The sequence below is a fragment of the Fistularia commersonii genome, chromosome 14, assembly GCF_037954325.1.
Source record: "Fistularia commersonii isolate RoL2024-O1a breed Wild chromosome 14, RoL_Fcom_v1.0, whole genome shotgun sequence".
Taxonomy (NCBI): domain Eukaryota; kingdom Metazoa; phylum Chordata; class Actinopteri; order Syngnathiformes; family Fistulariidae; genus Fistularia; species Fistularia commersonii.
Genome location: NC_141297.1, coordinates 5563125 through 5586801, shown reverse-complemented (window position 1 = coordinate 5586801; position 23677 = coordinate 5563125). Strand labels below are relative to the sequence as shown.

At 44.5% G+C, this 23677-nt stretch overlaps 2 protein-coding genes and 1 long non-coding RNA gene across 3 annotated transcripts; 2 read left to right on the top strand and 1 right to left on the bottom strand.

Annotated features, from left to right (window-relative positions):
- Window positions 1-1763: 1763 nt before the first annotated feature.
- peds1b (plasmanylethanolamine desaturase 1b) lies at window positions 1764-11041 on the bottom strand. Its single transcript, XM_086159363.1, has 6 exons — window positions 10844-11041; window positions 9277-9396; window positions 9098-9189; window positions 8805-8949; window positions 5696-5908; window positions 1764-5297 (listed from the first exon to the last, which is right to left on the bottom strand). The coding sequence occupies exons 1-6, from the start codon at window positions 10968-10970 to the stop codon at window positions 5176-5178; spliced, it is 819 nt and encodes a 272-aa protein (XP_086015489.1). The 5' UTR covers window positions 10971-11041; the 3' UTR covers window positions 1764-5175.
- A 4233-nt stretch (window positions 11042-15274) lies between these two features.
- Window positions 15275-17288, top strand: cebpb (CCAAT enhancer binding protein beta). Its single transcript, XM_086159385.1, has one exon. The coding sequence runs from the start codon at window positions 15898-15900 to the stop codon at window positions 16807-16809; it is 912 nt and encodes a 303-aa protein (XP_086015511.1). The 5' UTR covers window positions 15275-15897; the 3' UTR covers window positions 16810-17288.
- A 2276-nt stretch (window positions 17289-19564) lies between these two features.
- On the top strand, window positions 19565-22455 carry LOC147227050 (uncharacterized). The gene is made up of 3 exons (XR_015107127.1): window positions 19565-19600; window positions 20460-20492; window positions 22379-22455. It is a non-coding gene; the product is annotated as an uncharacterized LOC147227050 (long non-coding RNA).
- The last annotated feature ends 1222 nt before the right edge of the window (window positions 22456-23677 follow it).

Below are 23677 nucleotides of genomic sequence, written 5' to 3'. Positions count from 1 at the left end.
AAAAAGTCCTGAAAGAGAAACGTTTTTACCTGTTTCTTGAAGGTTGAGAGAGATGATGCTAGTCTTGTTGCTTCTGGGAGTTTGTTCCACCACTGAGGTAGTAGAACTGAGAACAGTTTTGCCTGAGATCGCTTAGAGCGAGCAAAAGGTACTGCTAATAGGTTTGTATTAGAGGAACGCAGCTCTCTGCCGGGAACATAAGGTCTTATCATTTCGGTCAGATATGCTGGACCTGTTCCTGAGGTGGTTTTGAATGCCAGGGTCAGGGCCTTGTGCTTGATCCTGACAGCTACTGGTAGCCAGTGCAACTGGATGAACAGAGGTGTAACATGAGCCCTTTTGGGTTGAGTGAATACCAACCGTGCTGCAGCATTCTGTACTATCTGCAGTGGTTTTATTGCACAAGCAGGTAGTCCAGCTAGGAGGGAATTGCAGTATTCCAGGTGGGAGATGACCAAGGCCTGATCCAATAGCTGTGCCGACTGTTGGGTCAGGTAGGGTCTGATTTTCTGAATGTTGTACAGCACAAATCTGCAGGTCCTGGCAGTTGAAGTAATATGCTTGGAGAATGACAGCTGATCGTCGATCATGACGCCGAGGTTTTTTGCAACTTTGTTAGGGGCCACTATGGTAGGGCCCAACTTGAGGCTGATGTTGTGATGAATTGTCTCTTTGGCTGGGATCACCAGAATGTTGTTCTATGATCCAATGCCTCCGGCCATTGGATCCCCGGTGCCAACGCACCAAACCTCCAATCATTTGCAAAAATAACAATCTTTTTAGGAATCGGGTGGTCGAGGGCCCAAGAAAATGTGTAAGACAAAGCCGCGGAGAACCCAAAACGGGCCAACAGGTGTCAGCGCATTTATCCAGTACATGGCCAGACATTACCAGCTGACTTGTCTGAGAGGGAGCGGCATGGGTGTTACCAGTAAATAATGTCGATGCCTTTGAGTGCTTCTGTCGGGCCTTTGTTTGTCCTCATCGAGCCACAGAGGAATCCTGTTCATGCTTCCCTCTGTCAATTTGGAGAGTTACTGCAATTTGGCGTTTTTGGTCTCCTTAGCAACACATACGAGTCTCTTAAAAATCCATTTAAGAAACAGTCAACTGCCCTTTTCAGGATGAATTGAGTGACTGAAAAGTAGGGGGCTTACTTGTTGATGAAATTCAAAAAGATTAATATGTATGACTGATTAACTGTGTTGTTTACAAAACCTCGTAAACAAAACAAACACTCGAGCCTTTGAGCCTGAATTTAAGATGAAAAAGAAGTTGCATTTGTACATTGTATTACAATACTGTTTTTTCTTGGAGCTGAAACGGCTCCGGAGAATTCAGCTTGAAGAGATGCTTCAAGTCAACAAGTTTACCGGTTTGATCAACAGCTCAGAGAAATTGTTACGCCTTGGCTCCTGTTTCCGATACAAAGGCCAATTTCTTTTGGAAAGTGTCGCCTGTCCTAATGTGATGAATCATCATTTTTTCTTTGGCCGCAGTCAAGGTTATTATTGGATAGGAATTTATTCTGGGTGTGGTTGAGACTGCATGTAATGAAGAGCTATCAATGTAATGGCTGAACAAGATTAGCCTGTGTGTGTGTGTTTGTGAGAAAGATAAAGACAGAATTATGCAACGTTATGCAACAGTTGCTTTTGGTAAAAGGTGGTCACTAAACAATGGCCTTATTGTGATCAGTATTGTAAAAATGCTGCTAGTTCAAGCAATGGAGAAAAAAAAACAACACAGAGACAAATAGGTAATGGTACTTGTGAACCTTTTATTTTGTTTAGTTATAAATACAGTTTACTATACACATTGTAAGTCTCCAAAATGGAGGACAACAAAAAGGCATCAAGGCATTATTCTGATATCTAAAACTCCATCACCACCACCGGCATACATTACCAACTACGACATCCACACGGGTCCTGCCTCAGAAGAAGCGAGAGGCAAGTGAAACGTGATTTAAAGTCCATCAATAAGCTAGTTTCCCCTTTTGCTGGCAGGATTTTCCAGTTCATCAATTTGGGACAGAATGAGGCAGTTCCATGAGAGAACAGTTCAAGGAGCTATACAAAAAAGTAATTTTAACCAAAACAACATCTCTGCTGACCAACGTTCGTCAAACCTCTTTTCGGGTGAAAAAGGGACCTATTCTATCTCGCCGCGTCTCGAAAATACCCTTCAAATCCACGAATGAGAGCCCGTTGTCCAAACGGCACAACCAAACACAGTCCGATCACAGGTTTTTACTTTAACAACGGTGGCTATTGTATTTATGGCTACTCTTGACCCCGTTTAAAAATCACCAGGCTATTTGGCCAATAAAAGATGGGAACGAGTGATAAAGCCATCGTTCATCTGCGAAACTGCAGTCTTAACGTTACTAACAGTGTCAATATTAAAACAGTGATCTACGTTAATTCATGTTAAAATCTGTACTTTTAGCTCGACTCCTCACTACCAAAGCCATTAAATAGCAAGTTAGAAAACTTGTCTCAGAGATTACAATAAAGCTTAGCATGTACTTTGACAGAAAAATATATATATATGTGTATATAATTTTTCATCTCTGGACCAATAACATGTCATTAACATTAACCCTAGCAGTCATCCTACTTCGCAGTGTTACACAAACAAATACAAAGCGTCCCTCGAATTATTTTGCTATCACCACAATACAAAATTTTCCGACAATGCCCCCCAAAAAACCTGCACATAATAATAGCCTTTTCCAAGCTCTCGTGTGTCTGGCAGCAGCCGGAAACCTACTTATATTCCCCCTAATACTGACAAAGACCTACATAAATATAATCTCTACGTGAGCCTCGAAGTTTGTTGCAGTGACAATGAGCATTGATTTACCAGCTTATATATTTACCTATCGAGCGCGGCCTAAAACTGCTTTTCACAATACTCTACAAGCACTATGCAAACTGCGGTGTTCTGTTGCAGTTGACCTATGGTGGTTTACGTTATATAATCAAGTATAAAGGATTCAAAAACTGGAATATTTCATATTACAAAACATAATTTTTGGCTTCAAAATCAGCCTTTACTCTACTTAAATTGCCTACTTTGACTAGCTTAATAATTGAGTCTTCTACATCGGTCAAGCCTAAAAACAAACGGTGGTTTCACTTCTCCAATTCACACCAGTTAGGTTTACAGGATTTCCTAGGAAGTGAATGATTTTGCGGTGGTTTCAAACTCGCGGACCCTCTGGTCCAGATTCGGGGATCGTCTTTTTGAAAGCAGTGCAATAGATTTTTACCTGCAAGCGTAGCTCGTCCCTGGTCAGTGTCTACTTCGCACAGTCAAAGCACGGCTAGTCGCCCTGTGTATTGCTCGCACGTGTCGACATGCTGTATCCACGCATGCATTCTTTCACCTGTGTAACTGACATCATAATTAATATAAGGTATTTTAGTCATGCACTTCAATAAGTGACTAAATCTTAAGTGCTCCCACCTTTGCAGATATTTGTAAACTATTAGAAAAAGAAAGGCATTGTAATCTAATCAGATAAGTTAAGACATATCATTAAGGGCCTCTTATTACACTGCATAGTTATTTGCTGTACATTACATTTACAAAGTATTGACTAAAGCGTTTGAAAAAAAACAAAAACAAAAACAAAACAACGTTCACCCGATTTAGTACATAAACTCTACAGGAGTGAAGAAAGCACTGTTTCGTCAGCCTTCACTGAAGCCCTTGTAACATCGCCAAAGTCTGCAAATCACGGTCGCCAAGACGGCACACCGTGGCAACACTACTCGAGGGGAATGTTACGCTCTTGAGACAGACAGGTCCTTCCGACGTTACGAAAAGTAGAGCAAGATGTGAGGGGTGGAAACTGTTACATCTTGTTGGCACATGACTTGAGATTGTGTGTGTCTGTGTGTGATTAACTCCGAGAGGCAGGTCCCGGGAAGACAGGATAATCACTCCGACAACAGGAAGAAAGGCCGTAAATGAAGCGAAACAACAGAAATATTACAAAAGTACTGCATGTGTGGTGTCTAAGGCAGCTCGACAAAACTGCATGTGCCTCTTTCTTTAAATGCTTAACCAGAGTCCTTCTGTCAGAGGTCATGTGATCATCTGCAAAGGTCACTAATGCAGCCAGAGAAAGAGTGACAACTACATTTGCCCAAATTGCTAATGGCCTAGCTTTTAGAACAGCAGCAATTTTCCTGTGCCTTCTCCCCCCTGTGAGATTACTCTGTCAACTCTGCCTGAGTCATTTTTTTTTTTGTGTGTTTGCACTGTCATCAAAAAATGCAGGCGGTTGTGACAGACCTTCGGCTGTCCAGAAAAAAAGAAAAACCCGGAATCCTGATCACAAAAAACCAACCGCAATTTTTTGGAATTTTGACTTGCCGTTTAGCACCCCGATGGTATAAGTTTGGCATTAAGTTTAAACTGTAATCATTATATCGTTCCCTCCGTAAAGCCATGACTTAACAGTTAAATATGGCACAAGCTTGGTTTAAACCAGAGGGTGTCAGCTGAATATTGCAATCGCATTATTATACTTGCATTTCATTCGGAAACGGGTTCGAGGATGTGCTGCTGAACCCGCATGTGTAACAGGATTAAACAAATTTGTTCTTTAGCTATTGACATTGGTAACGTATTCCAAAATCTATGAACTTCGGTCTCGACACCATTCAGTATCTTATCTCAAACCCAATTCTGTCAATTGCACATCAAATAAACCTTTTATTGGGCAGTCACGAAAGCCAATCCAAGGTAAATAAAGCGGTGCTAAATATAAGATGACTCGTCACCTCTTCAAATGAACAGCTGACTCTGGAGGAGCGCTCTTACTTTGGATCATTTTGAGTTTTATAGAGTAAAATAAAATCCTTGCTGTTGAAGTTCATTGCTAATTATGTGTCTGATCATATTTTCCTTGCAAACCCTCCCCAAAAATATTGATTTACATTAGACATGAGGATATATTGCAGTTTGAAATGATTTCAACAGTGAGTTATGAAATTTCCCCTTGAAAAACAGACAGAATGTGCAAGACTTAAAGCTATGGCATCAGAAACCGTTAAGTTTTTCCTCTTATAGATTACAGTTCAAGTGAGGCAAAAAAGGGGGTGAGAAGTCTGGACGGATCCAGCATCTTCTGAGGTAGGGTGCAGTTAGTCTGCGGCATTACTTGACTTTTTGAGCCCATTTCAGGTCATCTGACCTGGGTTTCTCTCCTGTCACACCCTGAATAAGATCTTCAAGGTACCTCCAGAAGCCCAACCTCTCTAGAGGGTAGTTCAGCCAACCTGGAGGGGAAAAAGACAGAAAGTTATCAATCGCACCTATCGCACTATTCCCCAATAAAGCTCCAAAATCAGACGATGAAAGTGCGTTTTTCTTTAAATCTATTTTTACCTAGGCGATCCAACTGTCAAAATTTTAACAAGATCAGTGTTATAGCCTGAAGGTACTACTATTCAGTACTTCTTCATACTCAACAAGGCGTTTCTCACCTTGCTACCTGATGAGTGACTGAACAAACACCTGTTACCTAGATATCTAGATAGTACCTAGATAGACGTAGGCAGCAAAAGTCACTGGTAAGGCCAAGGACCAAATCTTGATTTTTCGCATTGTGCTGAGCTAGCTCGAACCCCCCCCCCCAAAAAAAAGTTCGATTCATCGTGATTCTGTGTAAACAAACCTGTGGTGATGCAGAAATATGTCTCGTGCGGAGACACGTGATGGACGCGGTGGTGCTTGCGTGGGAGGATGATGTGACAAGTCTGTAGGAACACGACCCAGCGGGGCAGGCCGAAGTACGTGTGTGACCACTTGTGGATCTGGTTTGTGAGCGTCACGAAGATGGCGAGTGCAAACAAGTAGCAGTACCAGGGGTAGATATGGTAAATCTCCGCTGTAAGAGAAAGAAGACATGGACTGGGTGAAGAGTACATACAGTTGCATATGTCCTATGAACATTGCAGGGGGGGGGAGCTGGATGTGAGATGCAAATGTCAGAATTGTTTAAACTGGACTGGCCGGTCCTCCAGTGTAACACGTGACTTGGGAATAAAGCAGGTCACTGTCCGCGGAATTCACAGGGAGCAGGTGGGCGCGCTCTTGACTACACAACTTTCACTGTCGCTACTGATTTTGAAAAGACTTGGAGGACACAAAATCCGATGGGTTTTGGCAAATGACGAAAGCACTGGGGAGCAAACGTTTGACGACTGCACCCGATGAGGGATCGCAGACTACTTACTGACAGTCCTCAACCTACAGTGTTCTCTTCTTCTGTCTCCTATAAATGTATCAAGAAAGGACTTGTTCCATCATTTTGCGACAAAACCAATTTTGCGTGTGAAATAGTTGGCGAGCCGGGCTTTGTTTACATTTACCACTGTGTTAGCATAGGTGAGTGGCATAGGCGCTTACCCACAGTATGTGAGTTGCAACTTACAGCAAATAATGTGTTACATGACACTGTAAAAATGGAATTACGCCGAAAGTCAAGAACCCCCCTGTCGGTGACGTGTCGAGCCAACTGAGCGCAAGAAACTCTTGTGAGAACAACCATTTTTATGAGAGCAACAGCTTAGAAGGTAAACCAACAAGGCAGATAAACGCCTTGCTGTTGCTGTTACAGCCGTCTGCTTCTTCCCATTAGTATAGTCCACTTTTGCTTTGTCATCCTTCGCGGTTCGACATCACCGTTTTGATATTCCGCCGATTCCTTTTGTATTTAGACAAAGTTTCCCATGTCCTGCCGACTCTCTGACTGTTGACGACATACGTTTGCAGCTGGATTGAAGGTGACAAAACTGTGGTCTGGTCTATTCCCATCACACACTTGGCAATGGGAGGTCTGTTCTGCTCACACACTGACAGATTTCTGTGCCTACTGGCAACACAGACTATCACAGACCGGTGCCCGACTGAATCGTCGGTAAAATCCTGCAAAAGATCTTGTAGTGCTTCCTCAGACTTGTTCAACTGCTGGGAACATTCATGGCTGAAGCGTAATTAACATGATAATCCAATTCAATTCACCTTAGTAAAGGGTTTATAAAATGTCACTCGATGGCAGATGGTGCAGAAATCATTAAGACAGAGGAAAAAAATCCATTGAGTCACTTTTTATGGCCATATGATAAACTGGCTCCATGCCCTAGTTACATCACGTCAATTCTCCTTCACACTGTCTGGGCTCTTATCTTCAAAATCTTTTTTTTTTTTTTAGTTTGTCAGAATCCCACATGGACAGTCATCTGTGAGAAACACCTGTGGAAAAGGTGACTCTGGACCCGGACGCTGTCTTGGATTCATTTGAGAAAATGTCCAAAATGGCCTGCGGCCGCTCAGCTTGGTGTTTTTTCGATGATCCGAGCTCCATCTTGTGTCTAGTGCAGCTCGCAGCACAGCAAGATTGTTTGGATCTGTTGGGTCTTAACAAGCTCCATCACAACTAATGAGAAGAGGAGACACTTGGTTTTACTAATCTCACTCTCCTATTAGTTAAAATGTTCATATTTTTCCACCATTATGGCACTTAATTTGTCTTTTTTTTTAATGTCATATGGTTGACCCACTAACATACAGACGAACGCGCACGCACTGGTTGGGCCAAAAAAAAGTCTGCAGTGGCTCGATCAGTCATCTTTTCACCTCAGGCCGACTGGCTGAAGATCGCTCGATGCTCATCCGACCTATCGCGGCTATTGCTTCACACAAACAGGCCGTTTGAGTAAATCCTGGACACTTCATTTCCCCCCCTTTGGTGAAAATTGTCTTTCAAGACCCTTTTTCAGAAGACGTCGTCGTCTCCTCTGAGGTCGTGTGATGGTTGACGTCCATTCTAGATTATTTCCTTTTTCTCGAGCAAGGTTTCACTGTGGTTGGCATCGGTCAAGATGTATTACAGCTCCGACCGAGCCCTCACCCTCCTCAGCTTTCCAGCTCATCGTCCAGTTGTCATTGAATGCATCAATAGATACGTTTCACCCCGTCAGCTTCAACTTTTGGGCAGCATGTTGAAAGTGGGGCTTTAAGAGTAATGCCACGTAGTCCCTTGCTGACAGCTCAGATCCCCCAACACCTTAACTCGCAAGTATCATCCCAGTCTTCCAATGAAAGCCGAGCTCCGTTGCACCGAGACGATGTCATCGGCTATGTCTGTCTGTAGTGATATTCCATAAATTCCTTCTCTGCTGTTGTAGATTAAACTCCCTATATTCTTCAGCTGCCTACCCAATAGCCTCCCGTCATTGCATGCCATTTTTCTTTCACTACAATCCCTTGCAGGTTTCTAGTTTGATGTGCAGCTACGGGGAGGGTGATATCCCGCGAGCTCCGCCGTGGCTGTATTTACAGGACTTTACTCCCTCGATGCGGTTGACTTGTCGAAAACACCGATCAATTCGAAATCCTCCTTCTTGCAGTTTCTGGTATTGTCACATTGGATTCAATAAGGCTGGGTAGCAGGTACATGACCCCCCCCCCCCCCCAACTACCAATCCTCCTTGTTGTTAGCTCATCTAAAAGATTTGCAGAAAACCAAGAACATCACTTATTTTATCTCTTCTGCATGCAAGCCCTGAGCAGAAAAACTTGCTGAGTTAATCCCCGGTTACCAGTAGATCGCCGGCAGATGTCCTTTGGGACAACTCCAGCGAGGAGCGCAGAGTGGTGACCTCTCGGCTGAGCTAATTATTCGTTCCGAGGCAAATGGCAGGGGGGGGAAGACATATCAGATCTGAATGTGATGTTTTTCATGCAGCATCAAATGCCAAGTTTGTTGGTACGACACTCACCAGGGGAGAGGGTGAGGAAGTTGAAGGCCATGTTGGCGAGAGGGACTATGGTCAACATGCAATTGTCACCATTGGTTTCAATGAAGTCATGACGGGTGATGGCTGTGGGGTCAATGTGGTGCTCCCTAAATGGTCGTATAAAGGCCTGCGGGACAGATCAGACAGTGCAAAGGGGTGAAAAACAATGAAAAAATAAACACAGGCTACAAAGACAAGAAAATTAAAGGACGCGGATGTTTTTTGGACCATTCGGAATGGATTTGAGTTTTGACGTACGACTTGGGGACGCTTACCTTTCCGAAGATGGGTAGATCCACGGATCCCCACGTGTCGGCGCCCCAGTGAACGAGCCCCGACGCAAAGTCTGCAGTGAGGATTCCTGCCACTGAAGGGGAGGGCGGCACGGCAGAGCAGAAAATCAAGCGCGAGGAACTACGCTTCCGTTACATTATCTTTCAAAGTCTGTACATACCGATACCCAAAACGATGGACCACGAGTGTCCCAGGTGGAAGTTGGCAAGGAGGTGAATGAAATTGAAGGCCATGAGAGAAAAACAGAGGACCACACTGGCCCACTCTTGACTTCGTTTGCCTTCAAAAGAAACACAAGCTGTTAGAACATGTGCAGTATTTTAAGTCGCAGGCAAAACGCTTTTGCATATAGAGGTCAACCGTTCTTTTTCCTAAATATATCCCGTCCATAGTTCAAAATGTTAGGACGTCATTTAATCCAAATGTCCAAAGGTGAGTGAGATAGTCAGCGTAATATGATTATCATACCAGGCTTTGGGAGAGTGACAACCTGAACGTAGTGAGGCAACATTCCTCTCTCGGCCCATCGTTGCGTGAACCTTGTGAGCAGCATTTCAGCATTTTGCAAAACCACATTGCAGCAAGGTAATAAGATCCCGCCGAACACGTTGACGGCAAAAAAGAACAACTTAGCTTCACGCAGGCGCGCATGTTTTAGGATGACCTGATCATAAACAATCACATCATTGAAAATAGACCAGGATATCCGGTCAAAGCGTGGCCCTTTCCTCCTTTAAATATAAGATTACTGTAAGAACATAGCATCATTTCAGTAGATTGTCTCGGTTTGTTTTGTTTATGATGACATTGTGGAATCTAATTATAATGTTGCTCTTGGATCTTTGATCATGCAGTTCATCGTTCATGTGTTTGTTACATCAGAGTGGTTGATGCCGTGAGACCATGAGCACCGACCAAAAGAAAACCTGCAAACAGTACCTAGATGTTGAACGATCTAAAAACATTTCAGCTAGTGTTACAGAGAAAACGGCAAGAACGTACAATTATAATCAAGGTCTCATTGCACTGGAAACTAATCCAGTTCATTTGTTTGTGTCGAGAATTTGCTCTTACACCCGCTCATGTATGTTTACTTTAAAAGCAAAGTGGGAGAAGAACTCCTAATATCTTCCCTGGGTTGTTTTTCACCTGCGGGTCACAGAAATCCTCTGTCCACAGCTTAGATTTGACATGACTGGAAACATCCGTGAAGATGATGTGCATTTCTGACAGTGGGAGGGGGTTTAACTGGAATACCTATCATGCCAGTCAAAGGGTCCAGGCGGGGCCCCTGGCCAGTCCCCTTACCTGGTTCTCCAGGTCTGAACACTCCCCGCCTGCAGGGAGGGGGAGTGTGACTTGGCACTGTTGTGAAAAGGTCACGGCAAACCGGGGTGTCCAGGTGTCCGGGGCCCCGGGGCCCCTGGGGGCCTCCAAACCCGCTCCGTGCTCCAAATGTCAGAGGACATCAGGCGGTGACTCGGATCGCCGAATCTCACATGACTCTTATTGTGTAACCGCGGCGGCGCGGCTCCCAAGGAGCTCCGGAATGTCGCCTATTGTTTATTCAAATGTCGATGACATATTCGTCCTTCGATTGAGTTTTCAGGGTGTTTTCTCCAATTTCTCTGCAGTTTGTGACTTTGGAAGTAACCCGGAGCCTGTTGTTATGTCACGGCGCTTCCACTGGCGCTCGTAAAGAACCTCGAGAAGGAGGATCCACTCACCTGACGAGTATAAATTAGCCAGTTCCCGGGCTCCGGCGTGTTGCGGGCCCCATCTGGCCGCGCCCCGGCCGGGCCCCTGCTCCTCGGGGCCCTGCGCGTCTCCTCTCTCGGTCACCGTTCTCGCCATGTCTCGGCCGTCGGCCCTCCGCCACCTCGGTCTCCACTACTCGGCAGCCAGGAGCCAACGGAATCATCAACTTCTCAGCCCACGAAGCAGCGCTGCGCTCCCCGCCAATCGCACGCCGGGCGCTGCGCGCCGGTGACCAATCGGAGGGCCGGAGACGTGCCACAAGGAGGCGAACGGACCAATGAGATCGCGAGAGGAAGCGACCGCATTTCCTGACCCCACCCGGCACGTCTCTATCGCCCCCTTGTGGACGAGAGTGGGAACGCAGGGGTTGAGAAGCGTGTGATTTCGCTTAATCGCCAGTAGGGGCGCTGTCGCCGGCTTCTACTCGGTCACACATTAACCAGAGGGGCGTGATACCAAATGAGGCAAGTGTTACAGCGACATTTGTCATACTTGTGATACAACTTCTTGGAAAAGATCGGGCTGGAGGAGGGGGCATTGACGCCATATTGAAAGGGAAGATTTACACGGCTTTGCAACTGCAGTCACTGTTATATTTTAAATGAAAACATTATATCAGCTTCCAACTGAAGTATAGTCATTGGTCCTATATATTTAATAATAACCAAAGATTTTGCCTGGGTGCTTTGTTTGTTTGTTTTTTTTTTGTCAGCCAGTGATTGTGGTATTTGTTGTATCCTGGTGATTTTCTTGTAACAAGATCATTTCCAGACAAAGTCTTGCTGGGTAATTCCTCACTGACTTTTAATATATGATTCAGGTTTTGGTTATTTTGGATGTGGAAATCACGTCTACTCTTTGCCCCACGAAAACACATTGAAATCATCACGATCTGGAAAAAAAATAGGGAAGAAAGAATTAGCTTTAAATGAAATCCTCTTCAAATCGTCTTTCTCCGTTGCAATCTCAGAAATAGCCATAAGATGGCATCATACGTCCAAAAACAAGTAAAACCCACGCAGATGCAGCTGCTGGATTACTGTTGGACGTAATAAACCGTTTACTGGCACTGATGTAAGAGCAAATCTCCGTTTCCTATAATTATAATTATTATTATTATTACAGAGAGTGGAAATGAAGCAAGGAAACTTGTAGGAAACTCCGTTGTTGGAATGATTGGAAGTGTCGGGGTGATAAAAAAAGAGTCTCAGCAAGAATGGAAGGACAGGTGTAGAAGACAGTGGTGAGACCAGTGATGTTGTCTGGTTCAGAGACACTGAGGAAAAGATGGGAGGCAGAACTGGAGAGAGCAGAGATGGAAGTGTTGAGTTTTCACTCTGGGAGTGACGAGGATGGAGGGGATCAGGAATTAACCCATCATAGGGACGATTGGTTTTTGTGACCTCCTAAGGGAGCAGAATCAGACTCAGAATCAGAAAACTTTACTTGTCCATGAGGGGCAATTGGGGCTCACATAGAGTAGCAAATCCAACATATGTAAATATAAAGAATAACAATGTAGAATGATGGTAATGTAGGAATCAAATGAAAATAAGATTAAAATAAAGTGAAAAGGTCAAGGATAGAGGGGAATGACTCCAACATCTGTAGATAAACTTTACATCTGTGAAAAGGCAGTACATCTGTATATTTGTGCAAGGGGTAGTGGAAAAACTACTACCATATATACCATAAACTCCATTTATGAAATGGAAAACCCAAAAGGAAAAAAGGTTATTGTTCATTCATTAAACATCTATGCTACTTATCCTGCACTTAGGATTGTGATGGGCTGGGGCCTAACCATCACTGGACGTGAGATTGAGTTCACCCCGGTTGCTCACAGGCACAGGAAAGTCATCAACATACCTAGTCTATTTCCTGGTGTCCAAGTGTTTCCAGTCACGGAAAATATATGTAACATGGACTGAACTACCCAGGTTTTCGCTGGAATTTTATCACTCCGTTGTTGGACATTTGAGTCAGTCGGCTTCCAGTTTGGCTCGGAGGGGTTTTACCGTCTCATAGAACTCGGTTAGTGTGTGTGTGGTTCTTTTTAGGAAGGGCCGCAAAAACATGAGTGTAGGTTATTAATTTGTCCTGGTAAAAAAAAAAGGGTCACACGTCAGTTTATTGCGACTAATAAAAACATGGAACTTTTTGTTTTGTCTATTTATAGCAGCCCCCACAGATTTTAACAACATTCTTCACACTTGACAGTAAAACAGATGGAATGAATTATTGCAAGCTGACTAAAATTCACATGAAAACCCATAACCTCTGCTCAAGTTTCAGGACAGGGTGCATCATCATCATCATCATCCTCCTCCACTTCTTCATCCTATAACCCAAATTGACTGGTTTCAAAAGTTGTCTAATTTATATTTTTAGATTTAATTTGCAAGGCCTAGGCCCTGCGAATCCAGACAGCGTAGGATGATGGTGTGTCGGATGACTCTGGTGACAAGGAAGATCACGAGGACAAAGGCAGAGCAGAGGACAAAGTGGTGGAAGCTGAAAAGGGAGGAATGTGGTCTGGTTTTCAGGGAGGAGTTGACGAAGGCTCTGGGTGGTCAGGAAGAGCTTCCAGATGACTGGATAAATGTAGCTAATGTTATCATGGAGACAGGTAGGAGAGTACTCGATGTATCATCTGGAAGAAAAGTAGGTAAGGACACTTGGCAGTGGAATGAGGAAGTGCAGGTGTAGATATGGAGAAAGTGATTAGCAAGGAATTAGTGGGACACTGAGGGGACTGAAGAGAACAGACAGGAGTACAGGGAGCTACAGCGTAAGGTAAAGATAGAGGTAGGAAAGGCAAAACAAAGGGAGCACGATGACTTGTATGCTCTGTTGGACAGTAAGGAGGGAGAGAATGATCTGTACAGGAGAGATAGTGATGCAAAGGATGTACAACGAGGATGTACAGAGTGATTAAGGATAGAGAGGGAAATGTATTGACAGATGCTAGAGGAGAGATGGGTAGATGGAAAGAGTACTTTGAAGAGCTGATGAATGAGGACAATTCAAGAGAAGCAAGGGTAGAAGAGGTGACTATTGCAGACCACAAAGTAGCAGAGATTAGTAAAATGAAGTGAGGAAGGGATAGAAGAGGATAAAGAGTGGACAGGCAGTTGGTCCTAATAATTTACCTGTGGAGGTGTGGAAGTGTCTAGGAGTGGCAGAAACATGACTGAAGTTTGCAGAAGTTTGCATTTGTGAACAACAGAATGGCTTCATGCCTAGAAAAAGTACTACAGATGCAGCATTTGCTTTGAGAATGCTAATCGAGAAGTACAGCGAAAGGCAGAGGGAGCTACCTCTAAAAATGACAGGTTCTCAAGAAAGGAACTCTGATATTGAATGAGGAAGTCTGGAGTTGTAGAGAAGTATGTTGGACTGGTGCAGGACATGTATGCTCACAGTGGCGAGGTGTTATGTAGGGGTAACAGAGAAGTTTCAGGTGGAGGTGGGAGTCCATCAGGGATCAGCCCTGAGTCCCTTCTTGTTCGCAGTGGCAATGGACAGGCTGACAGAAGAGGTTAGACAGGAATCTCCATGGACCATGATGTTTGCAGATGACATTGTGATCTGTAGTGAGAGCAGAGAACAGGTTGAGGAAAATCTAGAGAGGTGGGGGTATGCTCTGGAAAGGAGAGGAATGAAGGTTAGTCGCAGTAAGAGAGAATATATGTGTGTGAATGAGAGGAACCCGGGTGGAACAGGCAGAGCTAGCGGTTGCAGAGATGAAGATGCTAAGGTTCTCTTTGGGAGTGACCAGGATGGATAGGATCAGGAATGAGTCTATCAGAGGAACAGCACATGTCAGATGTTTTGGAGAGAAGGTCAGAGAAGCCAGACTGAGATGGTTGGGTCATGTACAGAGGAGGGATAATAGAAAAAAATGGTAGACGGATGCTGGAATTGGAGGTCTAGCAGAAGACCAAGGAGAAGATTTATGGATGTCGTGAGAGGATATGAAGGTAGTTGGTGTGAGAGAGGAGGATACAGATAATAGGGTTAGATGGATAAGGGAAAAGCCAAATGGAGAAGAAGACACTACACTCCATGATGGTTGCTTTACTAGATTTGTACTCTAGGGGGCGTGATGGAACGTCAACACACACACACACACACACACACACACACACACACACACACAGACACTCACACACATACACACACTCACATACACACACACAGTGTGAGTAAAAGGAAAGTGGTGGTTCTTCTTAATCCTATAGCTGACACCGCTTCACTTGCACGGATACGTCTGTGCGCAAAGTTTGGGCTGTTTTCACATGCACCGGTCGACGTATCGATCCGGTTGTTCCCCGATCGGTTATCGATATTGTTATTGTCTCCCTTCCGATCGAACAGTCGTGGGTTGGTGGTGGGTGGGGGTGGGAGTTATAAGACCGCCGGAAACACGATGCTTCCAGTGGGACTGGAAATCCGGTTGTAAAGTATTTGCGTATTATTATTATTATTATTATTATCATTACTATTATAATGTAAACATCAGTGACGTGAAGATGGTTTTATTTATTTTTTTGATCAAAATTTTTACCATGTCACACCCACACCCACACACCCACACACACATTCACAATGCGTACAACAGGTTTGGAAAAGTTGCTTTTCTTTTCTTTTATTCCGATCCAAAAGTAGATGTGCGTCGGTCTCCCGCATCGGAACGCTTGAAAAAAACAAAAGTGCCCGGAAAGCGGCCCAGGTTGTCCGGTTGGCTCCACGCAGCGCGTCACGCACCTGCCCAGCTAAGTCCCGCCCCCACGCCGTACTAAAACTCCCACGGACAGGAAGACCTGTCAATTCCTCCCCAATTGGACCGTGGGCGGTCACAGGCGCACTCTTAAAAAAAATATATATATATAAAAAGGGTTGTTTTGGGGTTTTTTTTTTGGAAGAAAAGAAATTGTTAAAAAAGAAACTTGGGCTTTTCGTGAACCGCGTCCCACCTGAGCCCCTCCATGCTCCTGCAATCCGGCGGGTGTTGAGATCCATGGAAGTGGCCGGTTTCTACGAGGAGGGCGGCTTTGCGATCCACGGTAGAGACAGCGTGATCGGTCCCGTCGGCGGCGGTATCGGCGGCGGCGGCGGCTCGTCGTACTGGAGGTTCGGCGACTCGATGACCGAAGTGGGCTACGAGGAGCGGGAGCGAGCGATCGACTTCAGCCTGTACCTGGACGCGAACGGCCACGGCCCGCAGCCCCCCGCCAACGCGCACTCGCACCCGCACCCGCAGCCGGACGACGTGTTCGCCGACTTCCTGGCGGAGAACAAGATCAAGAGAGCGCTGCCGAGCTATAAGAGCTACGCGCTGCTCAGCGAGCAGGAGGCGGCTCTGCGGGCGGCCGACCCGCGGGACGCCCCGCGGGAGAGCCTCCGGGAGCCGTACGCGCTGGCGTACGCCGACCTGCAGGAGACCCGGGTGGACAGCGTGCTCGGCTCGGAGCTGAGCCGCTACAGAGGCGCCGTCGACCGGGACGACAGCCAGGAGGACGCCAAGACGGACCACGGCTCGTCCGGCTTCGACATGAGGTCCTACCTGCAGTACCAGTCCACCGGCGGCAGCCTGGGGAACATCTCCACCGCGTCCTCGACCTGCTCCAGCCCGCCCGGCACGCCCGCCCCCTCGGGTAAGGGCAGGTCGCCGACGCGCGGAGCCAAGATGTCAGGAGGGAAGGCGAAGAAGCGCCTGGACAAGGACAGCGAGGAGTACCGGCTGCGCAGGGAGAGGAACAACCTGGCCGTGCGGAAGAGCAGGGACAAAGCCAAGATGCGCAACTTGGAGACGCAGCACAAAGTACTGGAACTGGCGGCGGAGAACGACCGCTTACAGAAACGCGTGGAGCAGCTGTCCAGGGAGCTGGCCACGCTGCGCAACCTGCTCTCCGCCACGGGACAGTGTTAAGGCCGCCTTACACCGGAGCCCACCGACGGACTCACACTACCGGAGGCCAGCCGGGGTCGGGGGCGGGAGAGAGAGAGAGAGAGAGGGGGGAAAAACGGTACGCCGCACCGGGGTTCGAGGAGGACTCAACGCCGCTAGTTTACACGGACACTTGGAAAAGGAAGCGAAGGAGCGGAGGTGCAGCGGGATTGCGCAACACCTTCACGATACTCGACATGTCACCCAAAAAGCTTTGTTTCTCAGATGTGATTTCGTGTATGCAGTATTTTTTCTGTGCAGGTTTTACATACATTCGGTGTATCTGGAGCAGTGGTTGTCAAGGGAAGAGTTGTGCTGCAGTGAAATGATGCAACTCTTTGTAATAGTATTGGCAATGAATGAAATAAGTCTAATTATTTAATATTAAAAAAGGTGAAATGCTTTAATTGTACTCGATATTTTATTGAATTAAAAAGATTTATACTTTGTTTAAACAATGACCTTTGGCAATTTCTTCCTTTTTGTGTCCCTGATTTTTTTTTAATTTTTTTTTTTTTTTTTTACATTGAAGGCGCTGCCGGCTCAGACACTTTCAGCTTTCATTCAGACTGATCTTCTGTCTTTCCGTACAGATAAAAACACTGCGCATTTAAACAAAAGAAGGCTCGCTTGAGAAACTTTCAAAACGGTGTCCAGACGTGGAACGCCGTGCATCCGCAGGAACCCTCTTCCGCCGGGAAACGTGAAGGATGCGGACATTTTTAACATCGCCTCGTTCACCATCTCCACGCTGAATTATTTAAATTATCCCCCCAAAAGGGGATTTGTATGCAGTGGACTGATCTGTACCATGGCAACCTTTTATTTTTTTTTTTTGTACGAAGGGTCGACAGGTCATTTATTTGTAACCGACGGCTCAAACCGAAGGCCTCTTGAAATGATTTTGAGTCCTCTGCACGTCGTTCTGTAGTTGTGGTCTCCCCGTCTGTGTTTACACATTGATTTGACACAAACGCACCGAAATCCATCCAGTTTATGGTGAAGCGATACTGCTGAGGACAGCAGAAACACACTCGGTCACACACCGCACGCAGTACAGAAACGTTAGCTTTATCTTTAGCACACAGCTCTGTCAATAGTCTGCCGGGTCCACTGGCCCAGAGAGGGGTTCAAGGTTGCGCGACAAATTAATCAGCAACTAACCTCCTCACACCACCTCGGGTCACGCTTCGCCAGCCGAGACCTCGGGATCTGCACCGGCTGACGTATTAATAATCGCGGGCCAAATCTCACTCGGGTCTCAAGTGTGTGTGTCTGGAGGGGGTGGGGGAGAAAAAAAAAAAAAAAACACTTAGCAGAAAATGTAGAAGTTAAAAAACGGGAGTGACAAAGTAGGCTTAGTTGACAGCTGCTTTTCACCGCATCGGAGGCTGTAGTGTATCCACGCGAGGCCTCGGGCACGGCGGGATTCTGCAGGAGATCCATGACAATCCGGGGTGGGGAGTGTTTTTTTTTTTGGTTTTCTTTTTGAACTTCAGAGAGGAAAAACCACCTCTGCTAGTTTTTCAAGAGCGGGCACCTCTGCTACAATATCCCCACAGACATTCTCATTATGGTCTCTAAATAAGGCGTAAGAAGCGTCTCGTTTTGTGTAGCCGGGGATGACATTTTGAATAAAATGGAAATTTCAACACATTCAGTTGAACTGCTCAGCTTTGAGCTGTTGCGCAATATCCTCATTTTTTTTTCCAACACATCACCATTTGAAGAATGCTACTCCCACATTAACATAAGACATTGTTATCCTTCACACACACACACACACTCACACACACCGGCAGTCACTGCTTCAAGCTCAGCTCCAGGCCTTTCCAGGGCACCAATGAATTATTTCAAATATAGTTTTGGAAAGAAGCAGCAGCAGCAAAGACAGATGTGTTGTGAAGTCAGCGGCATTCCACGGCAGGCCCCGCTGTCACACTGTTGCACGTTCACTCAAACATTCTAGGCATTTTTTTTTTTTTTTTTCTCTCGATGACCCCTCGTTTCCTATTGGAGCCCGACTCGCCCTGCTCTTGGCTCTCATGCTGACAGGAGAGGGGGGAAATTCCCACACAGGATGACCTCTTTTCTTAAAAGTTTAGCCCGGCCTCCTTTCCAGATTTTACCGTCAATGGGCAGTGTCTGTCCGTAAACCGCTCGTTGCATCATAGTCGTTCGTCGGGCCAAATGGCCTCTTGAAAAAAAAAAAAAAAAAAAACTCCTCCGATAAAGCAATACAAACACGGAGAGACACACCTGTCGCTCTGTCGTCCAATCCGTGCGAGTTGTGAAATGGGAGACTTTTTCTCATCTATGAGTCATGTTGATTTTTGATTTTTTTTCTTACCTTTATCCCCAGCTGTTTGTTCCCCCGCGTTGCTTCGCTCCGATATTACGTCGAGTCCCGAAGAGTCCGACCGCACGCCTACATTTTTGATAAACACACTTTAATCATCCATTTCTACCCAGCTGTGGTCCAGACTTGTTTCTGTTGATACGTTGCTTCGCCTTAACGCTCGCAGATGCCAAACCTCATTTGTTGTCGTTTTACGCAATGAGCTGCGTGCGTCGCCAATGTATGCGTTGGAGTGGTTGGGGGGAGAGCGCAAAAAAAAAACAAACAGACATACATGTTCATGATAGCTACGCACGATCACGGCCTGTTTGTTTAGGGGCACGAGTCGTAACAAACACAACGTAACTGCTCAAAGACCTTCCAGCTAAAACAATTAAGCCGGTGGCAAACCTCGCACAAAATTCAAATAACAAGGTAATTACTACATTCTGCCTCGCACTTGCGGTTTGAAATTGCTTTTTTGACTCCTATTACCCAATGGATTGTAAACGGCAAACAGAGAGGAGCCACCCTCAGCGGCAAATGCGTTAATCCGGCTCTTCGGTTTTGTCCTGCACGCCGGTCACTCTTATTATGATGTACTGGAGTCCAATAGCCGGCTGGTTCCGGCTGATATCAACCTAAACTGGCCGCGGTCGCCTGGTATGTTGCCGTAAAATAAAAGGGAAATGTCGTTTTCTGACGCGTCCAAAATGTCGAAAGTGGCAAAGTAGCCGGGGCCGCATCCCCTTTTTTTGTCATTAAGGAATTTAGCTCCATATGGAGCAACCTTTCAGTGGGTCGACAAAGTTGATATTTTTATTTTCTTTTTAGCTTTGCTTTCATTTCACCGCTACTAATGACTAGTTTTTACGTACCGTCGCATTTTTATGTCGTAACTTTGTCGTCTGCAAACGGATTATAATCTCGATAGGCCTTACCTCTTTCAATAAGGTTATTTTCATTATCATTTAAACTGAAGAAGTGAACTTAAAGGGCTCTGGACTGTAATTTACATTTAACAAAATAAAGTGTTTCCCTTTTGTATTTGTGCGTTTCTTTATCTGTGCAACAACTGTTAACCCTAGAGTTTTGCAAATAAGTCAAGTGAGAGATGGATGATATGATATGATGGGGAGAATATAAGAAACATAAATAAGAGCAGAGTTTGTCCAAACAAAGTTTATTATCCAAATAAAATCAGGGCAAATAGTAATCAGTCCAAGGCCCAGCAAGAGTTCATGATCATGAAGGCAACAGATGTCTCTTTTGAATTTTTGTTTTGTTTTTCCAGTGTCACTGTAGGAGGTGGATCTGATTATCAGAGGTAAACTATTTCCATTATTTACTGCACATCCAACAACCGAAAAGCTTAATCACCCCTTGCTTGTGGCCTGAGGCCCAGCGATGAAGGGTGGGGATTAGTCACGAGTGCTGACCCGTGCAACCAATGCTTCAAAATAAATACGCCAACAATCGCTAAACTCACTTCTGTATTTCACTGGTGACTAGTGAAGAGAAAGCAGTGAAACACCACGAATCCTTTTCAGCCTCTGAGAAATAATCCCACCAACTATACGTAAATCTTTCGCGATCGTCACTCAAAAATGACCACAATCGCATTTGTCAGTTTCATATTTTCAGTTTAACCAGCTGGATGAAGCTGGACGCATTCTTGGGGACACTGTGAAAAAAAAAAATTAAAAAGAGCTACTTGATACTTAATTATAAGGGCATGAGCAAAGAAGAAAATAAAATCGATAGTGAAATAGTGAAAAAAAAAAAGAGACCATGTGCAAGATCCACTGTTGCTCGAAATCGGCCGAGAAAAGCTGAAAGTTTCTTTTAAATGAATTTCCATGCAAACCCAGAGAAGACAATAAGGATCCAACTTCCATCCAAACACAGTAATTGTGAAATTCTAAGTGGATATACAACGCGTCTTGTAACAGTTTATTATTGTATCCTTTTGTTTAACAGTTATACTTTTGTTTTCAATTGGGAAATGTTGTTTAGGGCGGACGCCAGTCACGAGGTGCATCCAAACATCATCCATCTGCATCGTCTTTCTCGGACAGTTGCTCGTGGCGTCAGTTGTTTGTCTTGGCAACAACCGTTTGTCTGCTTTGCTGTTCATGACGCACCGGAGATTTTCCCCTAATTTACAATTATTTTTAGCTCATTGTTCATTTTTTTGTTTTATTCTAAATGCATTTCGCTTCTCGTCTTCTTCCGCGTCTGAGATTTTCCTTTCGTATTTCTTCAGCTTTATCAACACGAGGCACCCCAAGGTTTGATTCCGGGCCTCATATTGTTTTCAAAATTAATTTTAATACAATCCACCTAATACACATCGGTGACTCAAATAATGACTCAAATGGCGTATAGATAAATATTGGTAAAATCTTCAGTTGCACATTTTATTCGAGGATCCATTAGATGATTAAATTTTCACCTCCCAACTTGACCTATGATAAAGGCGTAATACAATGACTCATCAAGCAACATGCAGCACTGCTGAGTTTAAAACCTCTTCCTCATCTGTCTTTTTTTCCTCTTCTTTTCTTTTAAACATTTGTAAATGTAATGTGCAGAGATCTGCACCGAGGCGCCTCTGACATCTCCTGCCCTCCGTGCTAACATAAACCCCAATACTGTCATGTATATATTGTATGCATACATTTTGAAACTGCCAGTTTATCCCTAGTACTTTAACCCTCGCATTTTGCACACATGCATCATACACTCAAGACACAAGATATGTTTTGGGGTTATTATATAAACATAACTAAATTCTAATAAAATCCATGGCTGTAGGCATGCATGGAGAGAGGAAGCAAAGATTTGTAAGACAGACATAGTATGTACACCATGGGATAGAATATATCAAGTACGTAGACATGATATATACACTGTATTCCATTCTATGTATGTATTTATTCCGATGCTAACCATGCTAGGATATGCTGCCTCTGTGTGGATGTGCCGAGCTGCTATGAAAAGTTAATAACCTCTATCTTTCTATTGATTAAACGCTTTTTTTTTTTTTTTTTTTGCATGTTTTTACCAAAATAGTATAATATAAAATGTTTGGAAAAATGTTTGGAAAATCAACAAACTGTCCAAAAAAAAAAGAAAAAATTTCAAATTCTATACTTGATATCAAAACTCATTTTTGTGTGTGTGTTTTTTTTATTTTTTATTTAATTACAGTTCCTTCTTCTAAGTGAAAGGAACACCGTACATCCGCAGGCTGGGGTGTAACGGGAAGCCGCGCCGCCTGAGCTACGGTAAATTGACGAAAAACTCGATCAGTCAACCAAAATTTCGACATCTTTGTTCACTTCTGCTATTCAGCCGAGGATGACAGCAAAAACACAAGACTGACGTGCAGGAGGGACCTGCGGTCACTACACAGCAAGTGTCACTGCCCAAATCTTGTGTAACGGTCGTTGCAAAATGAACGCTGTTCTAATGGGAAGAGTAAGGGTGTAGTGAAAGGTTAAGGTAAAACCAATAGACCGACACTAAAGTTGTTCATTCAGTTCAAATGGATTAAATATCTGATTAATTTAACGTCCCGTACCTCTTTTGCAGTTAAAACAGGGACTGGATTTGGATTGCAGATGCTACCGGGAGGCCGCTCTCGTTATACAGCTTCAAAAAATGTAAAAGCGGCGAGAGGATATTTGCAAAATAACAATTTGCAACGCCAGAATCTAAAATAATAACTAACGTCAAAACCATAAATGAATCAGTTTCCCATTCTGTATGTGACGACAGAGGAGAAGCAACGGTCACTGCAGCATCGCCGTGTTAACAAATGACACGGGAGTGCTTGAATGTACTGTGTATCGGAAAAAAACACAAAGTCACACCGACGTGCTTTGCAGAGGGGTACAGGAGCCGAAAAGCAGGGCGAAACTCAACCGCCAGTGGGGCTTGATGAAATAAAATGTCGTAAATGTGTAAAGGAGGGCGGTGTCGGCGCAGTGAGGATGTTGCAGAAATCGTGGGCAGATTGGGTTCTATTGACAGGAGGGATCTGAATAAAAATACACCCTTTGTAAAGACACGAATCAATACCAGGGAAAATGAAAAATACTTATGATGCAATATTAGATCTAGTGTTTAGGGTGTTTTGTGTGTTTGCGTTCGACTCAGAGGGATTGATATTTCACACGGGGTGATAAAAAACAGTGGATAATGTTGAAAAATGTGCAAAACTATAGCTTTTTATTTTGTAAGTATAGTGTAACAAAAGAAAAGTATGGATTGCAAAGTAAAAGTAAGTGGAAGTGAAGTGCCTCATGGTTACTTAAACCTTCTAGTTATAAACACCCCCAAAAATTTAAGATCTGCTTCTCACACCCGAAATAAGCGAAGCAGGCAAGCAAAAAAATCAGGATCCCTTCTTTGAAACAGACTCATCCAGACTCCTATTTTATGGGTAAAAAAAAACTTTTCATGCATTTGTATTTGTTTTTTGTTTTTTTACTTTGATAAGTAAAG

What these genes read in the sequence shown, in the direction of transcription:
- cebpb (XM_086159385.1), top strand. Translation starts at nt 15,898, where the DNA reads ATGGAAGTGGCCGGTTTCTACGAGGAGGGCGGCTTTGCGATCCACGGT.
- peds1b (XM_086159363.1), bottom strand. Translation starts at nt 10,970, where the DNA reads ATGGCGAGAACGGTGACCGAGAGAGGAGACGCGCAGGGCCCCGAGGAG. An exon ending in ATCTACCCATCTTCGGAAAG is followed by an intron (nt 8,950 to 9,097) that starts GTAAGCGTCCCC and finishes TCTGTCCCGCAG; the next exon opens with GCCTTTATACGACCATTTAG. An exon ending in ATATTTCTGCATCACCACAG is followed by an intron (nt 5,298 to 5,695) that starts GTTTGTTTACAC and finishes TTTCCCCTCCAG; the next exon opens with GTTGGCTGAACTACCCTCTA.